The 22018-nt window shown below is 50.4% G+C and overlaps 1 protein-coding gene across 1 annotated transcript in view; it reads right to left on the bottom strand.

Annotated features, from left to right (window-relative positions):
- chd6 (chromodomain helicase DNA binding protein 6) overlaps window positions 1-22018 on the bottom strand; it is a 52523-nt gene that overhangs the window by 26648 nt on the left and 3857 nt on the right. The window contains 18 exon segments of the mRNA XM_056436603.1: window positions 1290-1485; window positions 1558-1768; window positions 2417-2573; window positions 2652-2750; window positions 2947-3090; window positions 3201-3377; window positions 4387-4630; window positions 5484-5605; window positions 5698-5835; window positions 7197-7283; window positions 7461-7578; window positions 8001-8059; window positions 9091-9156; window positions 9240-9389; window positions 9813-9954; window positions 10191-10308; window positions 10398-11013; window positions 21156-21205. Of these exon segments, the coding sequence (XP_056292578.1) occupies window positions 1290-1485; window positions 1558-1768; window positions 2417-2573; window positions 2652-2750; window positions 2947-3090; window positions 3201-3377; window positions 4387-4630; window positions 5484-5605; window positions 5698-5835; window positions 7197-7283; window positions 7461-7578; window positions 8001-8059; window positions 9091-9156; window positions 9240-9389; window positions 9813-9954; window positions 10191-10308; window positions 10398-11013; window positions 21156-21185 (2874 nt within the window). The 5' untranslated portion in view covers window positions 21186-21205.

Raw genomic sequence — 22018 nt, 5'->3', positions numbered from 1 at the left:
TACTGACATGAATGACTTAAGCCCAGCATATACCGGCTACGGCGCATCGTGTCATATCATCATATTCATATCAATACAATGTTAATCACAGCGACGTCACGCGCGGAGGCTCAGACCCAGGGGCCCCCTGAGCTCATGGGCCCCTGGGCCTGGGCCCGGTAGGCCCGTTTGTTAATCCATCCCTGTCTGTAGGTCCTCCATTCTGGTGATCGGGCCCTATAATAATAGTAATATTGTGTATAATATGGTCATTCATGAACCAACTTCCTTTTTTTTTGGCGTGAACAAGTCTTCAAGTCTTGAGCTCTGCTGAGCCACGAGTCTGTTCCTCGAGTCTGTTCCTCGAGTCTGTTCCTCGAGTCTGTTCTGCCTCTACCTGGTTGTCATGATCTTCTATACCATACCTGCCATAAATATCATGATACTGATACAATACCATAAAAACAGTATACCATAAATAAGACACTGGTATATTTATCTATAATAGTAATAAATAAAATAAAATATCTACCCCAAAACAAAAACTCTTCGGATCTACACGATTCACATAAGTCACCTATTTTAGTTTCAAAACGGCGAATTTCGCCGAAATGTGAGGGATTCTCATGCCTGTATATTCATTTATAGAAATATAGCACATCATATATAATATATATTAATATGTACTATCAATTATATATTATATAATAATTAATATAAAACAATGCATATTAAATATATAATCAACAATATCAAATATATAATCATTTAAATGCGATAGTATATATTAGATATTAATAGTTAATATATATATGATATCATATATAATATGTATTGTGTACTATATACTTTATACTAATTATATAATAATTAATTTTAAACATATGTAATATATAAATATAGAATAATTAATATAAAATATATAGTACATCATATATATTATATCATATATAGTATACATGATGTACTATATATTTTATATTTTTGAATATGTAATAAATATGTTATATACATTTTTTATATATTATATAATAATAGAAATAAAACAATTTATATGTAATATATAAATGTGATACATAAATATATATAATATACAATAGATATATAAGATATGCTTGTTATAAAACAATTAATATGTAAAATATAATATAAATATATATTATATATTATATGTATAATATAAAATAATTAAGATATGGTAATTAACATGTAATATATACAAATATATTATATAAATATATATAATATGTAAATATATAAAAATTAACATAAAATATATAATACACATCATATATAATACATCCCTTCACCTGCAGGTCGTTCTGGGGGTTCCAGTCCGAGTCGAAGATGATGCAGGTGTCTGCGGCCGTGAGGTTGATGCCCAGCCCTCCGGCCCGCGTGCACAGCAGGAACACGAAGCGGTCCGAGTCCGGCTTGCAGAACCGGTCGATGGCGGCCTGACGCATGTTCCCCCGGACGCGGCCGTCGATGCGCTCGTATATGTACCTGGAGAACCGGAGGTTAGTGGTACTCGACGCCCAGGTGAAGGACACTTCGAGGAGCCTCCTCTGTCCTCACCTTCTCTGGATGAGGTAGTCCTCCATGATGTCCAGGCAGCGGACCATCTGGGAGAAGACCAGCACCTTGTGGCCCCCGGACAGCAGCTTGGGCAGCAGCTTGTCGATCAGAACCAGCTTCCCGGCCGCCTGGATCATCGCCTGCAGCTGGAAGTCCAGCGCGTCGGGGCTGTGGTACCGCCGGAAGCCATCCAGGATCTTCTCCTCGGCGCCTGAGAGACAGGGAAAGGCCGTCAGCTGTCTGTGTGTGTGTGGGGTGTGTGTGTGAGCGTCCTCACCCGTGATGAGGTACGGGTGTGTCTGTATGTGTGCGTGTGTCCTCACCTGTGATGTGTGTGTATGTGTGGGTGTGTGTGTCCTCACCTGTGATGTGTGTGTATGTGTGGGTGTGTGTGTCCTCACCTGTGATGAGGTACGGGTGTGTGTGTGTCTCGCCTGTGATGAGGTACGGGTGTGTGTGTGTGTGTCCTCACCTGTGATGAGGTACGGGTGTGTGTGTGTGTCCTCACCTGTGATGAGGTACGGGTGTGTGTGTGTGTCCTCACCTGTGATGAGGTACGGGTGTGTGTGTGTGTCCTCACCTGTGATGAGGTACGGGTGTGTGTGTGTGTGTCCTCACCTGTGATGAGGTACGGGTGTGTGTGTGTGTCCTCACCTGTGATGAGTGCAGGTGTGTGTGTCCTCACCTGTGATGAGCAGGTGTGTGTGTGTGTCCTCACCTGTGATGAGAATGCAGGTGTGTGTGTGTCCTCACCTGTGATGAGTGCGGTGTGTGTGTGTGTCCTCACCTGTGATGAGGTACGGGTGTGTGTGTGTGTCCTCACCTGTGATGAGGTACGGGTGTGTGTGTGTGTCCTCACCTGTGATGAGGTACGGGTGGTTGCAGCACTTGCGCAGCTCCATCATGGTGTTGATGAGGTTGGGCATGTTGTGCTGGTGAGCTCCTCTGGACAGGAACGAGAAGTTCTTCTCCAGGATGGCTCGGTAGTATTTCTTCTGGATGTTGGTGAGCTCCACCTGCAGGGAGGAGGAGTTTTAACACCACAACATCACCGACGGGGAACCGAGGAGCCGGGAGGCCTCCGATGTTCTCACCTCGATGATGGTCTCCTCTTTAGGCGCCAGGTTCTTCTCCACGTCGTCCTTCAGCCTCCTCAACATCATGGGCTTCAGGATGGCCTGGAGCTTCTTCACCTGGAGGACAGAAATGGGACATCTTGAGTCCTCGTGTTCCTCTCCTTGTCCATAGAGAGACTCGGAAGACTCGAGAGACTCAAGAGACTCGGAAGACTCAGGAGACTCGGAAGACTCAAGAGATCCAAGAGACTCAAGAGACTCGGAAAACTTAGAAGACTCGAAAGAATCGGAAGACCCAGAGACCCAGACCCACCTGTTCGTCTGTCTTCAGGTCTCCGAACTCTTCCAGGAAGGTGCTCTCTGAGGGAAACTGCAGCGGCTCCAGGAAGTTCAGCAGGCTGAACAACTCCTCCACCGAGTTCTGCAGAGGGGTTCCCGTCAGCAGAACCTTGTGTTCCTGTTGGAGTTTAGAACATACAAGATAAACACCAGCATCTTGGAAGGAACCCAACAAGTCCTCCAGAACACAGAACCATGGTCCTGGAGGTCCTGGAGCCCCCTACTGACCAGGTTCATGAGCTTCAGGCCCTCCAGCAGCTTGCAGTTCCTGTTCTTCAGGCGGTGCGCCTCGTCGATCACCACGCAGCGCCAGTGCAGCTTCCTCAGGTCGGGGCAGTCGGCCATGATCATCTCGAAGGTGGTGATCAGGCCCTGGAACTTCAGAACCCCGGGCATGGTGTTCCCCTGAGAACCGGGAGTCATTCACAGAACCAACATCAGGGTCACGGCTCACACCGGAGTCTGCTAGAACCTCGTCCCTACTTTACCCGCAAGAAACTATAGTCCCTACCTCATCTACTAGAACCTCACGGTAGAGAACGACTATTCACCAGAACCTCGTGGTGGAGAACGTCTATTCACCAGAACCTCGCGGTGGAGAACGTCTATTCACTAGAACCTCGCGGTGGAGAATGTCTATTCACCAGAACCTCGCGGTGGAGAACGTCTATTCACTAGAACCTCGCGGTGGAGAACGTCTATTCACCAGAACCTCACGGTGGAGAACGTCTATTCACCAGAACCTCACGGTGGAGAACGTCTATTCACTAGAACCTCACGGTGGAGAACGTCTATTCACCAGAACCTCGCGGTGGAGAACGTCTATTCACCAGAACCTCGCGGTGGAGAACGTCTATTCACCAGAACCTCACGGTGGAGAACGTCTATTCACTAGAACCTCGCGGTGGAGAACGTCTATTCACCAGAACCTCACGGTGGAGAACGTCTATTCACCAGAACCTCGCGGTGGAGAACGTCTATTCACTAGAACCTCGCGGTGGAGAACGTCTATTCACCAGAACCTCGCGGTGGAGAACGTCTATTCACTAGAACCTCACGGTGGAGAACGTCTATTCACCAGAACCTCACGGTGGAGAACGTCTATTCACCAGAACCTCGCGGTGGAGAACGTCTATTCACCAGAACCTCGCGGTGGAGAACGTCTATTCACCAGAACCTCGCGGTGGAGAACGTCTATTCACCAGAACCTCGCGGTGGAGAACGTCTATTCACTAGAACCTCGCGGTGGAGAACGTCTATTCACTAGAACCTCGCGGTGGAGAACGTCTATTCACTAGAACCTCTCGGTGGAGAACGTCTATTCACCAGAACCTCGCGGTGGAGAACGTCTATTCACTAGAACCTCTCGGTGGAGAACGTCTATTCACCAGAACCTCGCGGTGGAGAACCCTACCTGCTTGTCTCTGTAGAACATCTCGTACTGCATGATCATCTGCCGGCTGATCTGGGAGCCGTGGTACACGATGACGTTCAGGTTGGTCCACATGCGGAACTCCCTCTCCCAGTTGGTGATGGTGGACAGGGGGGCGATGATGAGGAAGGGCCCCCGGATGCCCATGCTGAAGATCTGGTACAGGAAGGTGATGGACTGGATGGTCTTCCCCAGACCCATCTCGTCCGCCAGGATGCAGTTTTTCCTAGAAGACAGACGAGAGAAAGCTGATCCCTGAAGAAGCTCAACGCACAGCCCTTTGATTGACTCCACACAGCTCTCAACATGGCCACGGCTGAGCTGGTGGCAAGTAGCTAACAGAGCTAACAGCGCTAACAGAGCTAACAGAGTCGACCGGCGGGGGAACGTGGCGCTACGTTTCCATCTCTGGACGCAGTTACTAGATGTGAGCGTGCATGTGAGCGTGCATGTGAGCGTGCATGTGAGAGCACGCTCACATGCACGCTCACATGCACGTTCACATGCACGCTCACATGCACTCTCACATGCACGCTCACATGCACGCTCACATGCACATTCACATGCACGCTCACATGCACGCTCACATGCGCTCTCACATGCGCGCTCACATGCACGCTCACATGCACGCTCACATCACATGCACGCTCACATGCACGCTCACATGCACGTTCACATGCACGCTCACATGCACGCTCACATGCACGCTCACATGCACGCTCACATCACATGCACGCTCACATGCACGCTCACATGCTCACATGTACGCTCACATGCACGCTCACATGCACGCTCACATCACATGTACGCTCACATGCACGCTCACATGCACGCTCACATCACATGTACGCTCACATGCACGCTCACATCACATGCACGCTCACATGCACGCTCACATGCACGCTCACATGCACGTTCACATGCACGCTCACAAGCTCTACAAGGCCTCTGATAGTTCCAACTCCTTTAGTCTCAGTAATCAAGAGTTAGAGAAGATCTCAGGACTCCACCAGTCTGTCTTCGTGTGTGTGTGTGCGTGCGTGTGCGTGTGTGTGTGTGCGTGTGTGTGCGGTGCTCACCTGTTGTACCAGTTGAACAGTAACCAGTTCATTCCCTCCAGCTGGTATTCCCGGAGCTGGTTTCCGTTCCTGTAATCCTTGGAGTGGTCCAGCTTCTTCCATTTCTCCGCCAGAGGACGGTCCTGCAACGCCACACGGACACGGTGAGAAGACGAGTTCCTCTTCTTCTGTTAGCCACGCCCACATCTCAGCAGACTGTTGTGTTCTGGCTCACCATGTGCCGCAGGTCTGGAGGAAGTTTCTGGATCCCCTCAAACTCCCTGATCTTCTCGGGGTCCAGGTCCTCCTGCAGCTCCCAGGTGGCCTCCTCGTACGAGAGGCTGCACCACTTCACCAGGTAGTGGGTGACCTCCTGCAGCGGGACGCACGCCACGGGTTACCGGGTACACGGCGGGAGCTGGAGATACATCGAGCTAGCTGCTGTTGCATTGAGCTAGCTGATGCTACGTTGAGCTAGCTGCTGTTACATTGAGCTAGCTGATGCTACGTTGAGTTAGCTGATGTTACATTGAGTTAGCTGATGTTGCATTGAGCTAGCTGATGCTACGTTGAGTTAGCTGATGTTGCATTGAGCTAGCTGATGTTGCATTGAGCTAGCTGATGCTACGTTGAGCTAGCTGCTGTTACATTGAGCTAGCTGATGCTACGTTGAGTTAGCTGATGTTACATTGAGTTAGCTGATGTTGCATTGAGCTAGCTGATGCTACATTGAGCTAGCTGCTGTTACATTGAGCTAGCTGATGCTACGTTGAGCTAGCTGCTGTTGCATTGAGCTAACTGATGCTACGTTGAGCTAGCTGCTGTTGCATTGAGCTAGCTGATGTTGCATTGAGCTAGCTGATGCTACGTTGAGTTAGCTGGTGTTACATTGAGTTAGCTGGTGTTACATTGAGTTAGCTGGTGTTACATTGAGTTAGCTGATGCTACATTGAGCTAGCTGGTGTTACATTGAGTTAGCTGCTGTTGCATTGAGCTAGCTGATGCTACGTTGAGTTAGCTGGTGTTACATTGAGCTAGCTGCTGTTGCATTGAGCTAGCTGCTGTTGCATTGAGCTAGCTGGTGCTACGTTGAGTTAGCTGGTGCTACGTTGAGTTAGCTGGTGTTACATTGAGTTAGCTGATGCTACGTTGAGTTAGCTGATGCTACGTTGAGTTAGCTGCTGTTGCATTGAGTTAGCTGATGCTACATCAAGCTAGCTGCTGTTGCATTGAGCTAGCTGATGCTACGTTGAGCTAGCTGCTGTTGCATTGAGTTAGCTGATGCTACGTTGAGCTAGCTGCTGTTGCATTGAGCTAGCTGATGCTACATTGAGTTAGCTGATGCTACGTTGAGTTAGCTGGTGTTACGTTGAGTTAGCTGGTGTTGCATTGAGTTAGCTGGTGTTACATTGAGCTAGCTGGTGTTACATTGAGCTAGCTGATGCTACGTTGAGTTAGCTGATGTTACATTGAGTTAGCTGGTGTTACATTGAGCTAGCTGATGCTACGTTGAGTTAGCTGATGTTACATTGAGTTAGCTGATGTTACATTGAGTTAGCTGATGTTGCATTGAGCTAGCTGATGCTACGTTGAGTTAGCTGGTGTTACATCGAGCTAGCTGGTGTTACATCGAGCTAGCTGGTGTTACGTTGAGTTAGCTGATGTTACATTGAGTTAGCTAATGCTACGTTGAGTTAGCTGGTGTCATCACGGCGGTGTTCATGTGCTACTCGCCTCTCCAGTCTCGGTGTCCGTGGTGACCGCCACCTCCAGCACTCTGTCCACCTCCAGGTAGTCCGGGTTGAACAAGTCCTCATTGGGCTGAAAGACAACAAGACGCCATTTATTCTTCATCATCAATCAGGGAGCATCCTGCCGACGTGTGACAGGAGCCACACACCAAGTCCTCATGCTGGTCTTTAAGTGTGTTCTGCTGATCCTCGTGTGAGTCCACAGAGGCTCTCCTGGAGTGAAACTGAAGTGACGCTTGGAGGTTACCTCAGTGAACAGGTGTTTCATCTGGGCCTGCTTGGTCCTGAAGCGTTTGATCTTCTGCTGGATGCGGGGATCTTTCTCCAGCTCCTCCATCGTGGCCCACTTGCAGTGAAGGTAGGAACTGAAACACAAAGACGAGCTTCAGCTGAGCGGGGAGTTCCTCGTGACGCCAGAGAGGAGGACCGCCTCCAGACCAGAGACCCGTCCCGATGAACACAGGAGACGCTCCGGACGTCCGGCGCCGAGCGCTAGTACTGCTGTTGCCATGGCTACGGTTTGACACACGAGGTCATCGATAAATCTATAACCGGATGAACGGAAAAGGTCACGGCGGCGTCCAGAGGTCAGCCTCATGCAGTACGACATCGTGGTGGAGGAAGAGGTTTCCACTCAGGCTGCTGCTCATGTTTCAGTGATCCGCTCAGACAATAAACCGCCCGCAGAACGAGGAGCAGCCTCAGAGAGAGGAGTGAGGTCACCGTGACCTCTGAACTAGGGCCGGGGTCAGGAGCGCTCTGGGTGGAGGACAGAAGAGAAACTCACAAGTTCCTGTACTTGACGTAGAACTCCTCCTTCTCCTCCGCTTGGTCCTCTGAAGACGTCTGAGGAGGAGAAGAGAGGAGAGGAGAGGAGGTGAGAGGAGAGGAGAAGAGTGTGTGAGTGCATGTGTGCGTGTGTGTCTCTGTTTGTGTGTTTGTCTCTGTGTGTGTCTGTGTGTGTGTGTCTGTGTGTGTGTGTCTGTCTCTGTGTGTGTGTCTCTGTGTGTGTGTCTCTGTGTGTGTGTGTGTGTCTGTGTGTGTCTGTGTGTGTCTCTGTGTGTGTGTGTGTGTGTGTGTGTGTGCGTGTCTCTGTGTGTGTGTGTGTCTCTGTGTGTGTGTGTGTGTCTGTGTGTGTGTCTCTGTGTGTGTGTCTGTGTGTGCGTGTCTGTGTGTCTCTGTGTGTGTGCGTGTCTGTGTGTGCGTGTGTGTCTCTGTGTGTGTGTGTGTGTCTGTGTGTGTGTGTGTCTGTGTGTGTCTCTGTGTGTGTGTGTGTGTGTGTGTGTGTGTGTGTCTGTCTCTGTGTGTGTGTGTGTGTGTCTGAGTGTGCGTGTCTCTGTGTGTGTGTCTGTGTGTGTGTCTCTGTGTGTCTGTGTGTGTGTCTCTGTGTGTCTCTCTGTGTGTGTGTGTCTGTGTGTGTGTCTGTGTGTGTGTGTGTCTCTGTGTGTGTGTCTCTCTGTGTGTGTGTGTATCTCTGTGTGTGCATGTCTCTGTGTGTGTGTCTCTGTGTGTGTGTGTGTCTGTGTGTGTCTCTGTGTGTGTGTGTCTCTGTGTGTGTGTGTCTGTGTGTGCGTGCCTGTGTGTGTGTCTGTGTGTGTGTCTGTGTGTGTCTCTGTGTGTGTGTGTGTCTGTGTGTGTGTCTCTGTGTGTGTGTGTCTCTGTGTGTGTGTGTCTCTGTGTGTGTGTGTGTGTGTGTGTGTGTGTGTGTCTCTGTGTGTGTGTGTGTGTCTGTGTGTGTGTCTGTGTCTCTGTGTGTGTGTCTGTGTGTGTGTGTGTGTGTCTGTGTGTGTGTGTCTCTGTGTGTGTGTCTGTGTGTGTGTGTGTGTGTGTGTGTGTGTGTCTCTGTGTGTGTCTCTGTGTGTGTGTGTGTGCGTCACCTCTGTCTTCACTGGTCTGACAGACAGAATCTTCTCAATGATGTTGGCTTCATCTTCAGGCGGTTCCTGACGAAGAGGAAGAGAGAAGAGATCAGCTGCCTCTCAGGATGAAGGTCACCACCATCGTCATCGTCGCCCTGTGCCCTCACCTCGGTCTGCCAGGCCAGCGCCGTGGCGTTCAGCGCCGAGATGCGCCCGGCCCCGAGGACGGCGATGGTCTCCCCGTCGTCGTCCACCACCTTGAAGTCCAGGTCCTCGTTGTACTTCCTCCTCTTCACCTGGCGGCCGGAACGCCGCTTCTACGAGGAGGAGGAGGAGGAGGGAGGAGGGAAAGGAGGGAGGGAGAGGAAGAGGATGAGGGAGAAAGGAGAGGGGGAGGGAGGTAGAGGAGGGAGGGGGGAGAGGAAGAGAGGAGAGAGGGAGGAAGAGAGGAGAGAGAAGAAGAAGAAGAAGAAGAAGAAGAAGAAGAAGAGAGGAGGGAGAGATGGAGAGGAGGGATTGCGGGAGAGGAAGAGGAGGGAGGGAGACAAGAAGACGAAGGGATGGAGAGGAAGAGGAGAAGAGAGGAGGAGAGAAGGGTGGGAGCACATTGGGCAAGGAGGTGAAGAGTGAGGAGAGAAGAAGAGGAAAGAAGGAGGAGTAAAAGGACAATAAAACACATTAAATATAAATATTCTCTTAATCTTCTGCTTCCTGATGAAGATGAAGATGCGCCTCCTCACCGTGGTGTCCAGGAGGTGCTGGAGGTCTTCTCCTGCCACAGGGACAGAGGAGGTGTCATCGCTGTCCCCCCCCCTATGGACCGCCTCCTGGTTTCTCCTCTTCCCCTTCTTCTTCTTCTCCAGCGGCGCTGCACCCGGGTCTCTGAGGAGGAGGAGAACAATGAGGAGAACAATGAGGAGGAGAACAACGAGGAGAACAATGAGGAGACCAACAATGAGGAGGAGAACAACGAGGAGAACAATGAGGAGAACAACGAGGAGGAGAACAATGAGGAGGAGAACAACGAGGAGGACAACGAGGAGGACAACGAGGAGACCAACAACGAGGAGGAGAACAACGAGGAGGAGAACAATGAGGAGAACCATAGCCCCCCCTACCTGGGCTTGCGGCCCCTCTGCCTCGGGGCCAGGGGGGCCGGGGTCTTGCTGGGGGCCGCTCGGTGAGTCTTGCCGTGGCTCGGTCCTTTGGGGAGGAGACCTGGGACAGGAGGAGGTGCTGAGGAGGAGCACAGGAGACACGTCAGGACACGGACTAGTCTCTTCTGTAAACTAAAGAAGACGAAGAAGAAGAAGAAGAAGTCCTACCTTGGTTGGCCCCCGGAGGAAGCACCTTGACCTTGGGTTTCCTCCCCCTCTTCCCGGGGACCTTGGGGGCCGCCGTGGCCCCTGAGGGTTTCCCTCTGGCCACGTGGGTGGGCTCCTTCCGGGGCTCCTTCCGGGGCTCCCTCCTGCGCTCCTTTCCTTCCTTGGGCTCCCTGCTCCTCCTCAGCGTGACCGTCGGCACCTCCTTCTCCTCCTTTCGTTTCTTTGGTTTGCCGCTCTCTCGTTCCTCCGCCTCCCCTCCCCCCCTCTCTCGCTCCCTCTTGTCCTTTTTCTTCCGTTTCTTCTTCACCCTGCCGCCGCCTCCTCCTCCTCCTCCTCCGTCATCCTCCTCGCTGAGGGAGGAAGGAGGCCGCGCGGCTCCTCCGGAGTGCTTGGCTGCGTGGGCCCCGGACACCGCGCAGTGATTGGCCGTGCTGCCAACGGGGGGGAGGAGGCGGAGCCTGTCCTTAGACCCCACGACCAGGTGACCCCGAAGGATTGTGGGAACCGTTTGTGCGTTAGTCTTTTGGTCCGAGGAGGAGGAGGCAGCCGAGGAGGAGGGGGGGGAAGAAGAGGAGGCCGCAGGAGGAGGAGTGTGCTTCAGGACACCAGTGAACATCTGGAACGCAGACGGCCATCGTTAGCGTGCTCCTCGTTAGCATAGTGTGCTCCTCGTTAGCATAGCGTGCTCTTCGTTAGCATAGTGTGCTCCTCGTTAGCATAGTGTGCTCTTCGTTAGCATAGCGTGCTCCTCGCCTATCATGTTGAGCTACACACACACTCGTGTACTTCTACACACACTCGTGTACTTCTACACACACTCGTGTACAGGTCATTGACGGTCTTCAGAAAACAGGTCGGACTATTGTGCATGTGTGTGTGTACATGTGTGTGTACATGTGTTCATGTGTGTGTGTACATGTGTACATGTGTGTGTACATGTGTTCATGTGTGTGTGTACATGTGTGTGTACATGTGTCTGTGTGTACATGTGTACATGTGTGTGTGTACATGTGTGTGTACATGTGTTCATGTGTGTGTGTACATGTGTACATGTGTGTGTACATGTGTTCATGTGTGTGTGTACATGTGTGTGTACATGTGTTCATGTGTGTGTGTACATGTGTACATGTGTTCATGTGTGTGTGTACATGTGTACATGTGTGTGTACATGTGTTCATGTGTGTGTGTACATGTGTTCATGTGTGTGTGTACATGTGTACATGTGTGTGTACATGTGTTCATGTGTGTGTTGTGGCATCACAAGGGGTCAGGTAGTGGAGGGACGCTATTTTCCCACTCGATTACAGCGGCCACCTGACAAAATGGCCGCTCAGTGGAAAACTACAGCTCCCAGCCTGCCTCACCACTCACCCAGCTGCAGGTGTTTAGGTCATCTAATTGAGGCAGGGCTGGGAAGCTTAAGAGGAGACAGAGGGCAGAGCACAAGGGAGAGAAGGAGCTGGACAAGCCAGGAGAAGGGCCTCCAGGACGAACCCCAGCCCAAGAGAACAACCCAGAGGAGGACTTTGTTTGAGGATAAGTTTTGTTTAAAGAACCTTTTGCTCCCCCGGGACCCTTTTTGTTGGACTATGGACTTTGTCTTATTTTGTTGGAATGAATAAACCTTCTAGGTTATTTTAATCCTTGCATTTTGCCAGTTTTTATTGCTCCCTTGCACTGCCCCACCCTAGACGGCACTAGGGACAGCCCGTGACGTGACAGATGGTGGAGAATGCGGGCACTGGGGCCTAAGTGCGGATGATTGGGAGTGAAGATATTGATGACTGGGCGCTGTTTTTTTCAGAACTTCAAATACCAGGCCACCCATCCCAAATGGAGTCACTGGTGCAGATGCTGGTGGAGAGCCAGAGGGCCCAGCAAGAAATCAATGCAGCCCTGTTGCAACAACAAGTAAGGTCTAATGAACTCAAAGAGCAGGAGCTCCAACAGGTACGAAGGGTGAAACCCAAAGTAGCGGACTTTATCCCTAAACTAGGAGTTTCTGATGATGTGGAAGCGTACCTTCATGCCTTTGAAATTACTGCTGTTCGAGAGGAGTGGCCGAGGAGGCAGTGGGTTGGACTCCTGGCTCCTTTCCTCTCAGGGGAGGCACTTAAAGCCTTTCAGGATGTGGAGGCCCAGATTGCCCAAGACTATGACCAATTAAAAGTAGAGATTCTGAGTCGGCAGGGCCTTACTAAATTTAGCATGGCCCAACATTTCCATAACTGGTCTTTTCAAAGGGGTAATGCGCCCCGGTCCCAAATGCATGAATTGATAAGAGTGACAAAAAGGTGGCTGGAACCAGACCGAAGCAGCCCGGCCGACATCATAGAGACCCTGGTTATGGACCGGTATTTACGGGCTCTGCCTTATGAAGCAAAAAGGGTAATTGGTCACCAGAAGGTACGAACAACTACAGAGTTAATAGAAGCTGTGGAGCAGTACCAGGCCGCGGCAGAAATGCTCCGCCTACCCTGTAAAGAGCCTGGGGGGTTTGTTCCCGCCCAGCCAAGGGCGTGTTGCCAAAGAGGTTCGACGCCGCCCAACACCCAGTCCGGCCCACCCTATAGAGAGGATAGGCCACCTGGGCAGCCACGAGCCGTTCCGACCCCAGAGCTCCGCCAGTGTTATCGCTGTGGCGAGTTAGGCCACATCTCATGGCAGTGTCAAAAGCTAGATGAGCCCATGCCTACAGCTGGTTCCGCCAGTGGCCCCCATGTGCACTTTGCTGCCCTCCTGGGGCAAAGTGGAGACCGGCGACCCACTTGCCCCGTAACGGTGAATCAACAGGATGTAGAAGCCTTGCTCGATTCAGGAAGTTCCAGGACCCTGATACAGGAGGCCATCCTGGAAGCATCTTCCCCTGCTCAAGGCGACCCCGTCCAGGTGGTGTGTGTCCACGGAGACACCCACGAGTACCCCACCACCATGGTGAAACTAACTACAACTAAGGGCACATTTCAAGTCAAGGTGGGCGTAATCAGGAATCTTCCTGTCCCGGTCCTGATTGGGCGTGACTGCCCGGCCTTCCCGCTGCTGTGGAGGGAAGCCCTGAAGATACTCGGTCGTGAGCCCCGGAAACGTAAGGCAAACTATTGTGAAACATATGACACCTGGGTTAATGTTGCCACACCCTGTTCTGTCCCACCAGTTTCAGTACAAGCCTTGGCCGAGGCATCTAGTGGCTCGGAATCGGACGGGTTCGAGCCACTACCGGGGCCAAGTGAAGAGGATGCTGAGGGGCCCCCGGAAAGGTCGCCCCTTACAGGTCAATATGGAACAGCGCAGTTGCAGGACCCCACCCTGGGAAATGCCCTAGCGAATGTCCAGGTACTAGAGGGAACATTGGTGGGAACCCGGGAGGCTCCTTCCTACCCTCATTTTTCGGTGAAAAATGGCCTCTTATATCAGGTTACCAAAAGTAAGGAGCAAATTGTGGAACAACTACTTGTGCCCAAACCTCACCGTTCTGCAGTTAGCCCACACCCACTTGTTAGGAGCCCACTTGGGGGTAGAAAAGACCAAAGAGGGTGTTGCAGAGGTTCTTTTGGCCAGGAGTCCACAAAGAGGTAGAGGACTACTGCCGCAGCTGCCCAGAGTGTCAGATCACTGCACCAAAACCCACTTATAAAAACCCCCTTATCCCCTTGCCAATCATAGAAACTCCCTTTGAAAGGATAGGCATGGATATTGTGGGGCCGCTGCCCAAGAGTGCCCGTGGACACCAGTACATCTTGGTCATAGTAGACTACGCCACCCGGTACCCAGAAGCCATCCCCCTGAGAAAGGCAAATGCTAAGCAAATAGCAAAAGAACTCTTCCTCTTCAGCAGCCGGGTTGGGATACCCAAGGAAATTCTTACTGACCAAGGAACCCCCTTTATGTCCAGAGTCACCAGGGAACTGTGTACGCTTTTGCATGTGAAGCAGGTGAGAACCTCAATCTACCACCCCCAGACAGATGGGCTAGTGGAGCGTTTTAACAAAACCCTCAAAGCCATGCTGAGGAAGGCCATCGACAAAGACGGAAGAAACTGGGACCAGCTGCTACCCTACCTTCTGTTCGCGATAAGGGAAGTTCCTCAGGCTTCCACCGGTTTCTCACCCTTTGACCTGTTGTATTCTCACAAACCCAGGGGCCTGCTAGACATAGCCAAAGAGACTTGGGAGGAGCAGCCCTGTCCCCATCGTACTATGATTGAGCATGTGGGGATGATGAAAGACAGGATGGCAGCTGTTTTTCCCATTGTGAAGGAGCACATGGAGAAGGCCCAGAGGGAGCAGAGGGCAACGTACAACCGAGCAGCGCAACTAAGAGAATTCAGCCCAGGAGACAGAGTCCTAGTTCTGGTGCCCACTGTGGAATGCAAGTTCTTGGCTACTTGGCAGGGGCCATATGAGGTAATTGAAAAGGTTGGGGAAGTCAATTATAAAGTGCGGCAACCAGGGAAGAGGAAAGTGGAGCAAATATACCATGTTAACCTCTTAAAGAAATGGCATGTTCGGGAGGCGCTGTTCAATTGTCTTCCACCCAGAGTGCCAGAAGAACCTGCCCGGGACCAAGTGCAGTTTGGCCCGGACCTGTCCCCTCACCAGCTGCAGCAGGCAAAGGAGCTGGTGGACGGTAACCAGGATGTATTTTCATCCCTCCCAGGCTGCACCCACCTGGTTGAACATGAAATACGCACCCCGCCAGGAAAACGGTCAACCAAAGGCCGTATCGGGTGCCCGAGGCCCGTAAAAAGCTGATTGACGAGGAGGTAAGGAAGATGTTAAAGTTGAATGTGATTGAGGAATCCAAGAGTGCCTGGTCAAGCCCCATTGTTCTGGCCAACAAGCCGGACAACTCGGTGCGGTTTTGTAATGATTTCCGAAAAGTAAACGACGTGTCTGAATTTGATGCCTATCCCATGCCTCGGGTGGACGAGCTGATTGAAAGCCTGGGCCATGCACGATTCCTGACTACACGGGATCTCACAAAGGGTTATTGGCAGGTTCCCTTATCGGCAGAATCAAAAGAGAAGACGGCCTTTGCCACCCCGGGAGGCCTTTGGCAGTACCGGATGATGCCCTTTGGACTGTTTGGAGCGCCTGCCACGTTCCAGCGCTTGATGAATCAGGTACTCAAACCCCATCAAGAGTATGCTTCTGCCTATTTGGATGATGTTGTGATTCAGAGCCCAGACTGGGAAAGTCACCTACCGAGGGTGCAGAAGGTGCTGGAGTCCCTCCGCCAGGCAGGCTTGACGGCGAACCCCAAGAAATGTAAGCTGGCCTTCGGGGAGACAAACTACTTGGGATACACTATCGGGCGGGGCCTTGTCAAACCCCAGGAGGCAAAACTCTGTGCCATACAAGACTGGCCAAAACCATTGACCAAGAAGCAGGTGAGATCCTTTTTGGGATTGGCTAACTATTACCGGCGGTTCATCCCTGACTTTTCTACGATAGCGGCCCCTCTTACAGAACTGACGACCAAGAAACACTCCCGGATGGTGACCTGGTCCCCGGATGCAGAAGACGCGTTTGACAACCTGAAGAGGGCCTTGTGTTCAAAACCGGTCCTTACTGCCCCTGACTTCAGCAAGGAGTTTGTGGTCCAGGCAGATGCCTCGGAGGTGGGTCTGGGGGCTGTGCTAGCCCAGATCAAGGAAGGTGAGGAACACCCCATTCTTTATTTGAGTCGGAAGTTGCTTCCCAGAGAGAAGAACTATGCCACCGTGGAAAAAGAGTGCCTCGCCTTAAAATGGGCTCTGGAAACCCTCAAGTACTACCTGCTGGGAAGGAGATTCACTCTGGTGACGGATCATTCACCGTTGCAATGGATGGCAAAAAACAAAGAGACAAACAGCAGGGTAACCAGGTGGTTCTTAAGCCTCCAGCCTTTTAACTTCTCTGTTGTTCACAGGCCAGGACGGCGCCATGGAAACGCGGATGCCCTGTCCCGCCGTGATGCCTTCGGGTCTTTCACCCTGCCGAGGACGTCAGGCCCGGGGAGAGGGATATGTGGCATCACAAGGGGTCAGGTAGTGGAGGGACGCTATTTTCCCACTCGATTACAGCGGCCACCTGACAAAATGGCCGCTCAGTGGAAAACTACAGCTCCCAGCCTGCCTCACCACTCACCCAGCTGCAGGTGTTTAGGACATCTAATTGAGGCAGGGCTGGGAAGCTTAAGAGGAGACAGAGGGCAGAGCACAAGGGAGAGAAGGAGCTGGACAAGCCAGGAGAAGGGCCTCCAGGACGAACCCCAGCCCAAGAGAACAACCCAGAGGAGGACTTTGTGAAGTGGACTTTGTTTGAGGATAAGTTTTGTTTAAAGAACCTTTTGCTCCCCCGGGACCCTTTTTGTTGGACTATGGACTTTGTCTTATTTTGTTGGAATGAATAAACCTTCTAGGTTATTTTAATCCTTGCATTTTGCCAGTTTTTATTGCTCCCTTGCACTACCCCACCCTAGACGGCACTAGGGACAGCCCGTGACGTGACAGTGTGTACATGTGTGTGTACATGTGTTTATGTGTACATGTGTGTGTACATGTGTCTGTGTGTACATCAGGGTTTTTCCTGGGTCAAAATGGGTCTTCGGTGCTCCCAAAAAAAAATGTTTAGTGCGCTGCGCGCGCGGTCTCTGTTGCTGTATCACCGTAATTAGCAGACATCTATGTATTTTTTTTCTTTTCTTTTTTCCCCATAAATAATGGAGGCAGTGCTTTAGGAAATCATTTTGCTAAAATAGATCGGCTAATAGATTGACAATTAGAGATGCACCGATCAGGTTTTTGGTGCCGATCACTGAAATCAGTATCTGCCGATCCGATAATACCGATCACCGATCACGGTGTCGATTGAAGCATTCTATTTATTGTGTAGCATTATTGCCATGAGGAAATACATATATAAAGCAACTCAAACATGAAAGAAATTACAGATTTCTTTAAACATTTAAGACTTTTACTTTGAAAAATGTCCTAATTGATACATTAAAATTGTTTGATTGCTATTGTAGGGGATTTCAGATATGTATGGAACACGTCTGCATCATTCATTTCCTGGAACTCTTGGGGAAATCTATTTACAGGACTTTGTTTAACATACAAAAGTCTGACCTTTATTTTTATAAACTCTTCCTTGGTACAGTAAACATGTTTTATTGTTAGCATAATTTAAGCTAAATCTCAGAAAAGATCTCTAAAGATAAAAAATCAGTTCATTGTTTACTTGTATATGTTCGTGTTTGATTTGTCGACATCTTATTTTGAAAACCGGATGTTGTTTCACGTGGTTCTTTCCGCTAACTTTGCAAAACCGGATGTTGTCACTTAAATCCTTCCGCTAACTTGATCAAACCCTCTCGCTCCCGATGGAATGTGTTTCCCGTGAGCATCTCTAGGGGCTCAGAGCCTCAGACATGTGAGAGTCGGCTGAGTCGACCCAGAGATTCAACTCGGGGGACGGGGACGCCGCTCGGTGGTGAGGATCCCTCTGACCTCTGACTCTGCGGCCCTCGCCGGGCGCATCGTCTCCGTTGCGCTGCGATTGAAACGTCTGATAGTTCTCGCAGATTTTATGTCATCTGATCGGCCATTTTGAGAACGCCGATATGGATCGGCGCCGATCCATATCGGTGCATCCCTATTGACAATAGTCCAGGTGTGTTGGTGCAGGTCGGGCTGTTGAGTGATCAGCAGCCGGCCGCTCGGTCCATTCACCTCACAGTTGCGTATTGATCAGACAAGAAGACACGCTTATCAACTCGATTACTATTGATCAAAACAGAATGAGGGTTCGGCTGTAGCCTCCTTGAAACATACTATTGAGAACATATTCGCTGACGTGATGAACAGTTTTTTTCTTTTTTTTTCTTTCATCGCACTTTTTTTTGCCTTAGGCGCTCGGGAAAACGGCTTAGGCGCGCGCCCACATGTTCTCTATGCAGGAAAAACCCTGTACATGTGTGTATGTGTACATGTGTGTATGTGTACATGTGTGTACGTGTGTGTGTGTACATGTGTGTATGTGTTCATGTGTGTGTGTACATGTGTACATGTGTGTACGTGTGTACATGTGTGTATGTGTACATGTGTGTACGTGTGTACATGTGTGTGTACATGTGTGTGTGTACATGTGTGTGTGTACATGTGTTCATGTGTGTGTGTGTTTCACACAGAGGAATCATGTCAATAAATCATTGTCACGCTCAGACGCTCATCGGCCTCTGAAGGGGGGGGGGGGCGTTGGGGGGGGTTACTGGTGCAGTTACCATGGAAACTGGCTCTCTGCGCCAAAGCTGCGGGGAGGCAGGCGTACACATGTGATCGCCATGGTAACCCTTCGGTTGCCACTGGCTCACAACTGTCTGTCTGTCTGTCAGAGAGACACCGAGAGGATCCAGGACCAGGACATCAGTCTGGCCCCTGCAGGCCCCTGGGGGACCTCACTTCATGCAGACTCAGTGACAGGGAACCTACCAGTTAGAATTAGCCTCTGAGCTAACAACCACCAACCGTCTCCACGGCAACAAGGCAACTACAGAACCCCCCCCCAAAAACACACACGACTAATACTTGAAACAATGTATCTATTCTCAGTGAGTAAACACATAATCGACTCCACGTTTAGTTTGTTTACATGTTCTTTGTTTACATGTTTAGTTTGTTTAGACGTTTTGTTTGTTTACATGTTTCGTTTGTTTACATGTTTAGTTTATTTACATGTCGTTTGTTTACATGTTTTGTTTGTTTCTGGATCCAAAGAGACGTGGAACTAATAAAACATTCAAACATTAACTATAGAGTCGTGTCTCCAGCCTGAGGAGGAGGACGCTCCGTTTCCATGGCGACCCTCAAAGTTATCCTGGTCGTAAACCTGAGGAGACGAGCAGCGACCTGAAGATGGAGAACGCCAACGAGGAGACAAGGAGACGACTTCTCAGCTGCGTCACGACTCTCCCTCGGACTCATGAATATTACAGGAAGGAGAATAAGAGGAGGCTGTCCCGCCTCCTTTCCTCCCCGAGGAGGAGACGTGAGGAGAGAGGAGTCGACAAGACGTGAGGAGAGAGGAGTCAACAAGATGTTAGGAGAGGAGTCGACAAGCGAGGACATTTTCTCTCTCATTGTCTCCTGTCTCCTCTCACCTTCATCTCCTGTCCTCTCCATCCTCACCCTGTCTCCTCTCTCTTCTGTATCCTCTTTTCTCTGTGGCCTTTTTTCTGTCTCCTGTCTCCTCTTCCCTTCTCCTCTCCCCTTCTCCTGTCTCCTCTCTCCTGTATCCCGTCTCCTCTCTCCTGTCTCCTCTCTCCTGTATCCCGTCTCCTCTCTCCTGTATCCCGTCTCCTCTCTCCTGTATCCCGTCTCCTCTCTCCTGTATCCCGTATCCTGTATCCCGTCTCCTCTCTCCTGTATCCCGTCTCCTCTCTCCTGTATCCCGTCTCCTCTCTCCTGTATCCCGTCTCCTCTCTCCGGTCTCCTCTCTCCTGTATCCCGTCTCCTCTCTCCTCTCTCCTGTATCCCGTCTCCTCTCTCCTGTATCCCGTCTCCTCTCTCCTCTCTCCTGTATCCCGTCTCCTCTCTCCCGTCTCCCCTCTCCTGTATCCCGTCTCCTCTCTCCTGTATCCCGTCTCCTCTCTCCTGTATCCCGTCTCCTCTCTCCTGTATCCCGTCTCCTCTCTCCTGTATCCCGTCTCCTCTCTCCTGTATCCTGTATCTCTCCTGTATCCTGTCTCCTCTCTCCTGTATCCCGTCTCCTCTCTCCCGTCTCCTCTCTCCCATCTCCTCTCTCCCATCTCCTCTCTCCTGCATCCTGTCTCCTCTCTCCTGCATCCTGTCTCCTCTCTCCTGCATCCTGTCTCCTCTCTCCTGTATCCCGTCTCCTCTCTCCTGTATCCTGTATCCCGTCTCCTCTCTCCTGTATCCCGTCTCCTCTCTATGACATAACTGACGCTCTGAAGGAAGTAAAAGCTGAGATGATGAGGAAAGGAACTAAGGACACAAGGAAACAAATATGATGGAGCCTCAAGTCAACAACACTCACAACAGGAAGTGATGTCATCAGCGTGTCGAGTGTGAGACTTAAGATCCTGTTTCACTGAGCGTCAACACGGCGGAGTTTATAAACGACCTACTTCTGCCTGAGAGTGTGTGTGTGTGTGTGTGAGAGAGAGTGAGTGTGTGAAGTGTGTGTGTGTGTGAGAGAGTGAGTGTGAAGTGTGTATGTGTGTGTTTGTCTGAGTGTGTGAAGTGTGTGTGTGTTTGTCTGAGTGTGTGTGTGTGTGAGTGAGTGAGTGTGTGTGTGTGAGAGAGTGAAGTGTGTGTGTGTGTGTGTGTGAGTGTGAGTGTGTGTGTTTCTGAGTGTGTGTGTGTTAGAATGTGTGTGTGTTTGTGTGTGTGTGTGAGCATGTGTGTGTGAGAGAGTGAGTGTGTGAAGTGTGTGTGTGTGAGAGAGAGTGAGTGAAGTGTGTGTGTGAGAGAGTGAGTGTGTGAAGTGTGTGTGAGCGTGTGTGTGTGAGAGAGTGAGTGTGTGAAGTGTGTGTGTGAGAGAGTGAGTGAAGTGTGTGTGTGTGTGTGTGAGCGTGTGTGTGTGAGAGAGTGAGTGTGTGAAGTGTGTGTGAGAGAGTGTGTGTGTATGAGAGTGAGTGTGTGTGTGTGAGCGTGTGTGAGCGTGTGTGTGTGAGAGAGAGTGAGTGTGTGAGTGTTTGTCTGAGTGTGTTTGTCTTGAGTGTGTGTGTGTGTGTGTGTGTGTGTGTGGTACCAACCTGCTGCTTGTCCTTCTTGTGTATTTTCATCTTCTATTCCTTCACTTCATCTGGAAACACAAAGGGACACAATTCATATGGACGACAAATACACACACACACACCAGAGATGACTACACACAAGCACACACACATATATAGACACACTTATATACACATATAGAACAGATCTATATATAATGTTGTTGACGCTCTTCTTTACTCCACTACTCATCGAGTGAGTCACGAAGCACATGAAAATAAAAGACTTTCATCTCCGCTGGAACCAGTAAGAATGCTCCGCTGCTGCTGCAATGCATCATGGGAGTCCATCCAGACCCCCAGCGAGTTCTCAGCAGGAGAACAATTAAATAAATGGAACGTGTAACGCTGACGCTCCAACACATCAAACGTCTACACAGGAACCACCGAGCAGGACGCGTTTAAAGGTATATCATTAAAGACCAACAACAGTCACATTAACAACAGGCAGACTAACAACAGGCAGACTAACAACAGGCACACTAACAACAGGCACACTAACAACCGGCAGACTAAGAGGCAGACTAATAACAGTCAGACTGTACCAACGGTCAGACTAACAACAGTTGAACTGTACCAACATTCAGTGTGTGCCAACAGTGTGTAACAGTCGGACTGTACCAACAGTAGGGATGGGTATCGTTTGGGTTGTTTCCGATACCGGTGCTAAACCGGTACTTTTAAAACGATACCGGTGCCTAAACGGTGCCTGAACCGATACTTCTTCTTTTTCTACGCACAATGAGGTCATTAAAAGTCTCTTCAGCCATATTCCCTGTAGAAGCCGTTATCATGGAGTACTGACAAACAACGGATATCAGACTGTTAACATACACAATATA

The sequence above is a fragment of the Pseudoliparis swirei genome, chromosome 18, assembly GCF_029220125.1.
Source record: "Pseudoliparis swirei isolate HS2019 ecotype Mariana Trench chromosome 18, NWPU_hadal_v1, whole genome shotgun sequence".
NCBI classification, from domain to species: domain Eukaryota; kingdom Metazoa; phylum Chordata; class Actinopteri; order Perciformes; family Liparidae; genus Pseudoliparis; species Pseudoliparis swirei.
The sequence above is the reverse complement of the archived record's forward strand: the minus strand, read 5'-3'. Positions and strand labels throughout refer to the sequence as shown.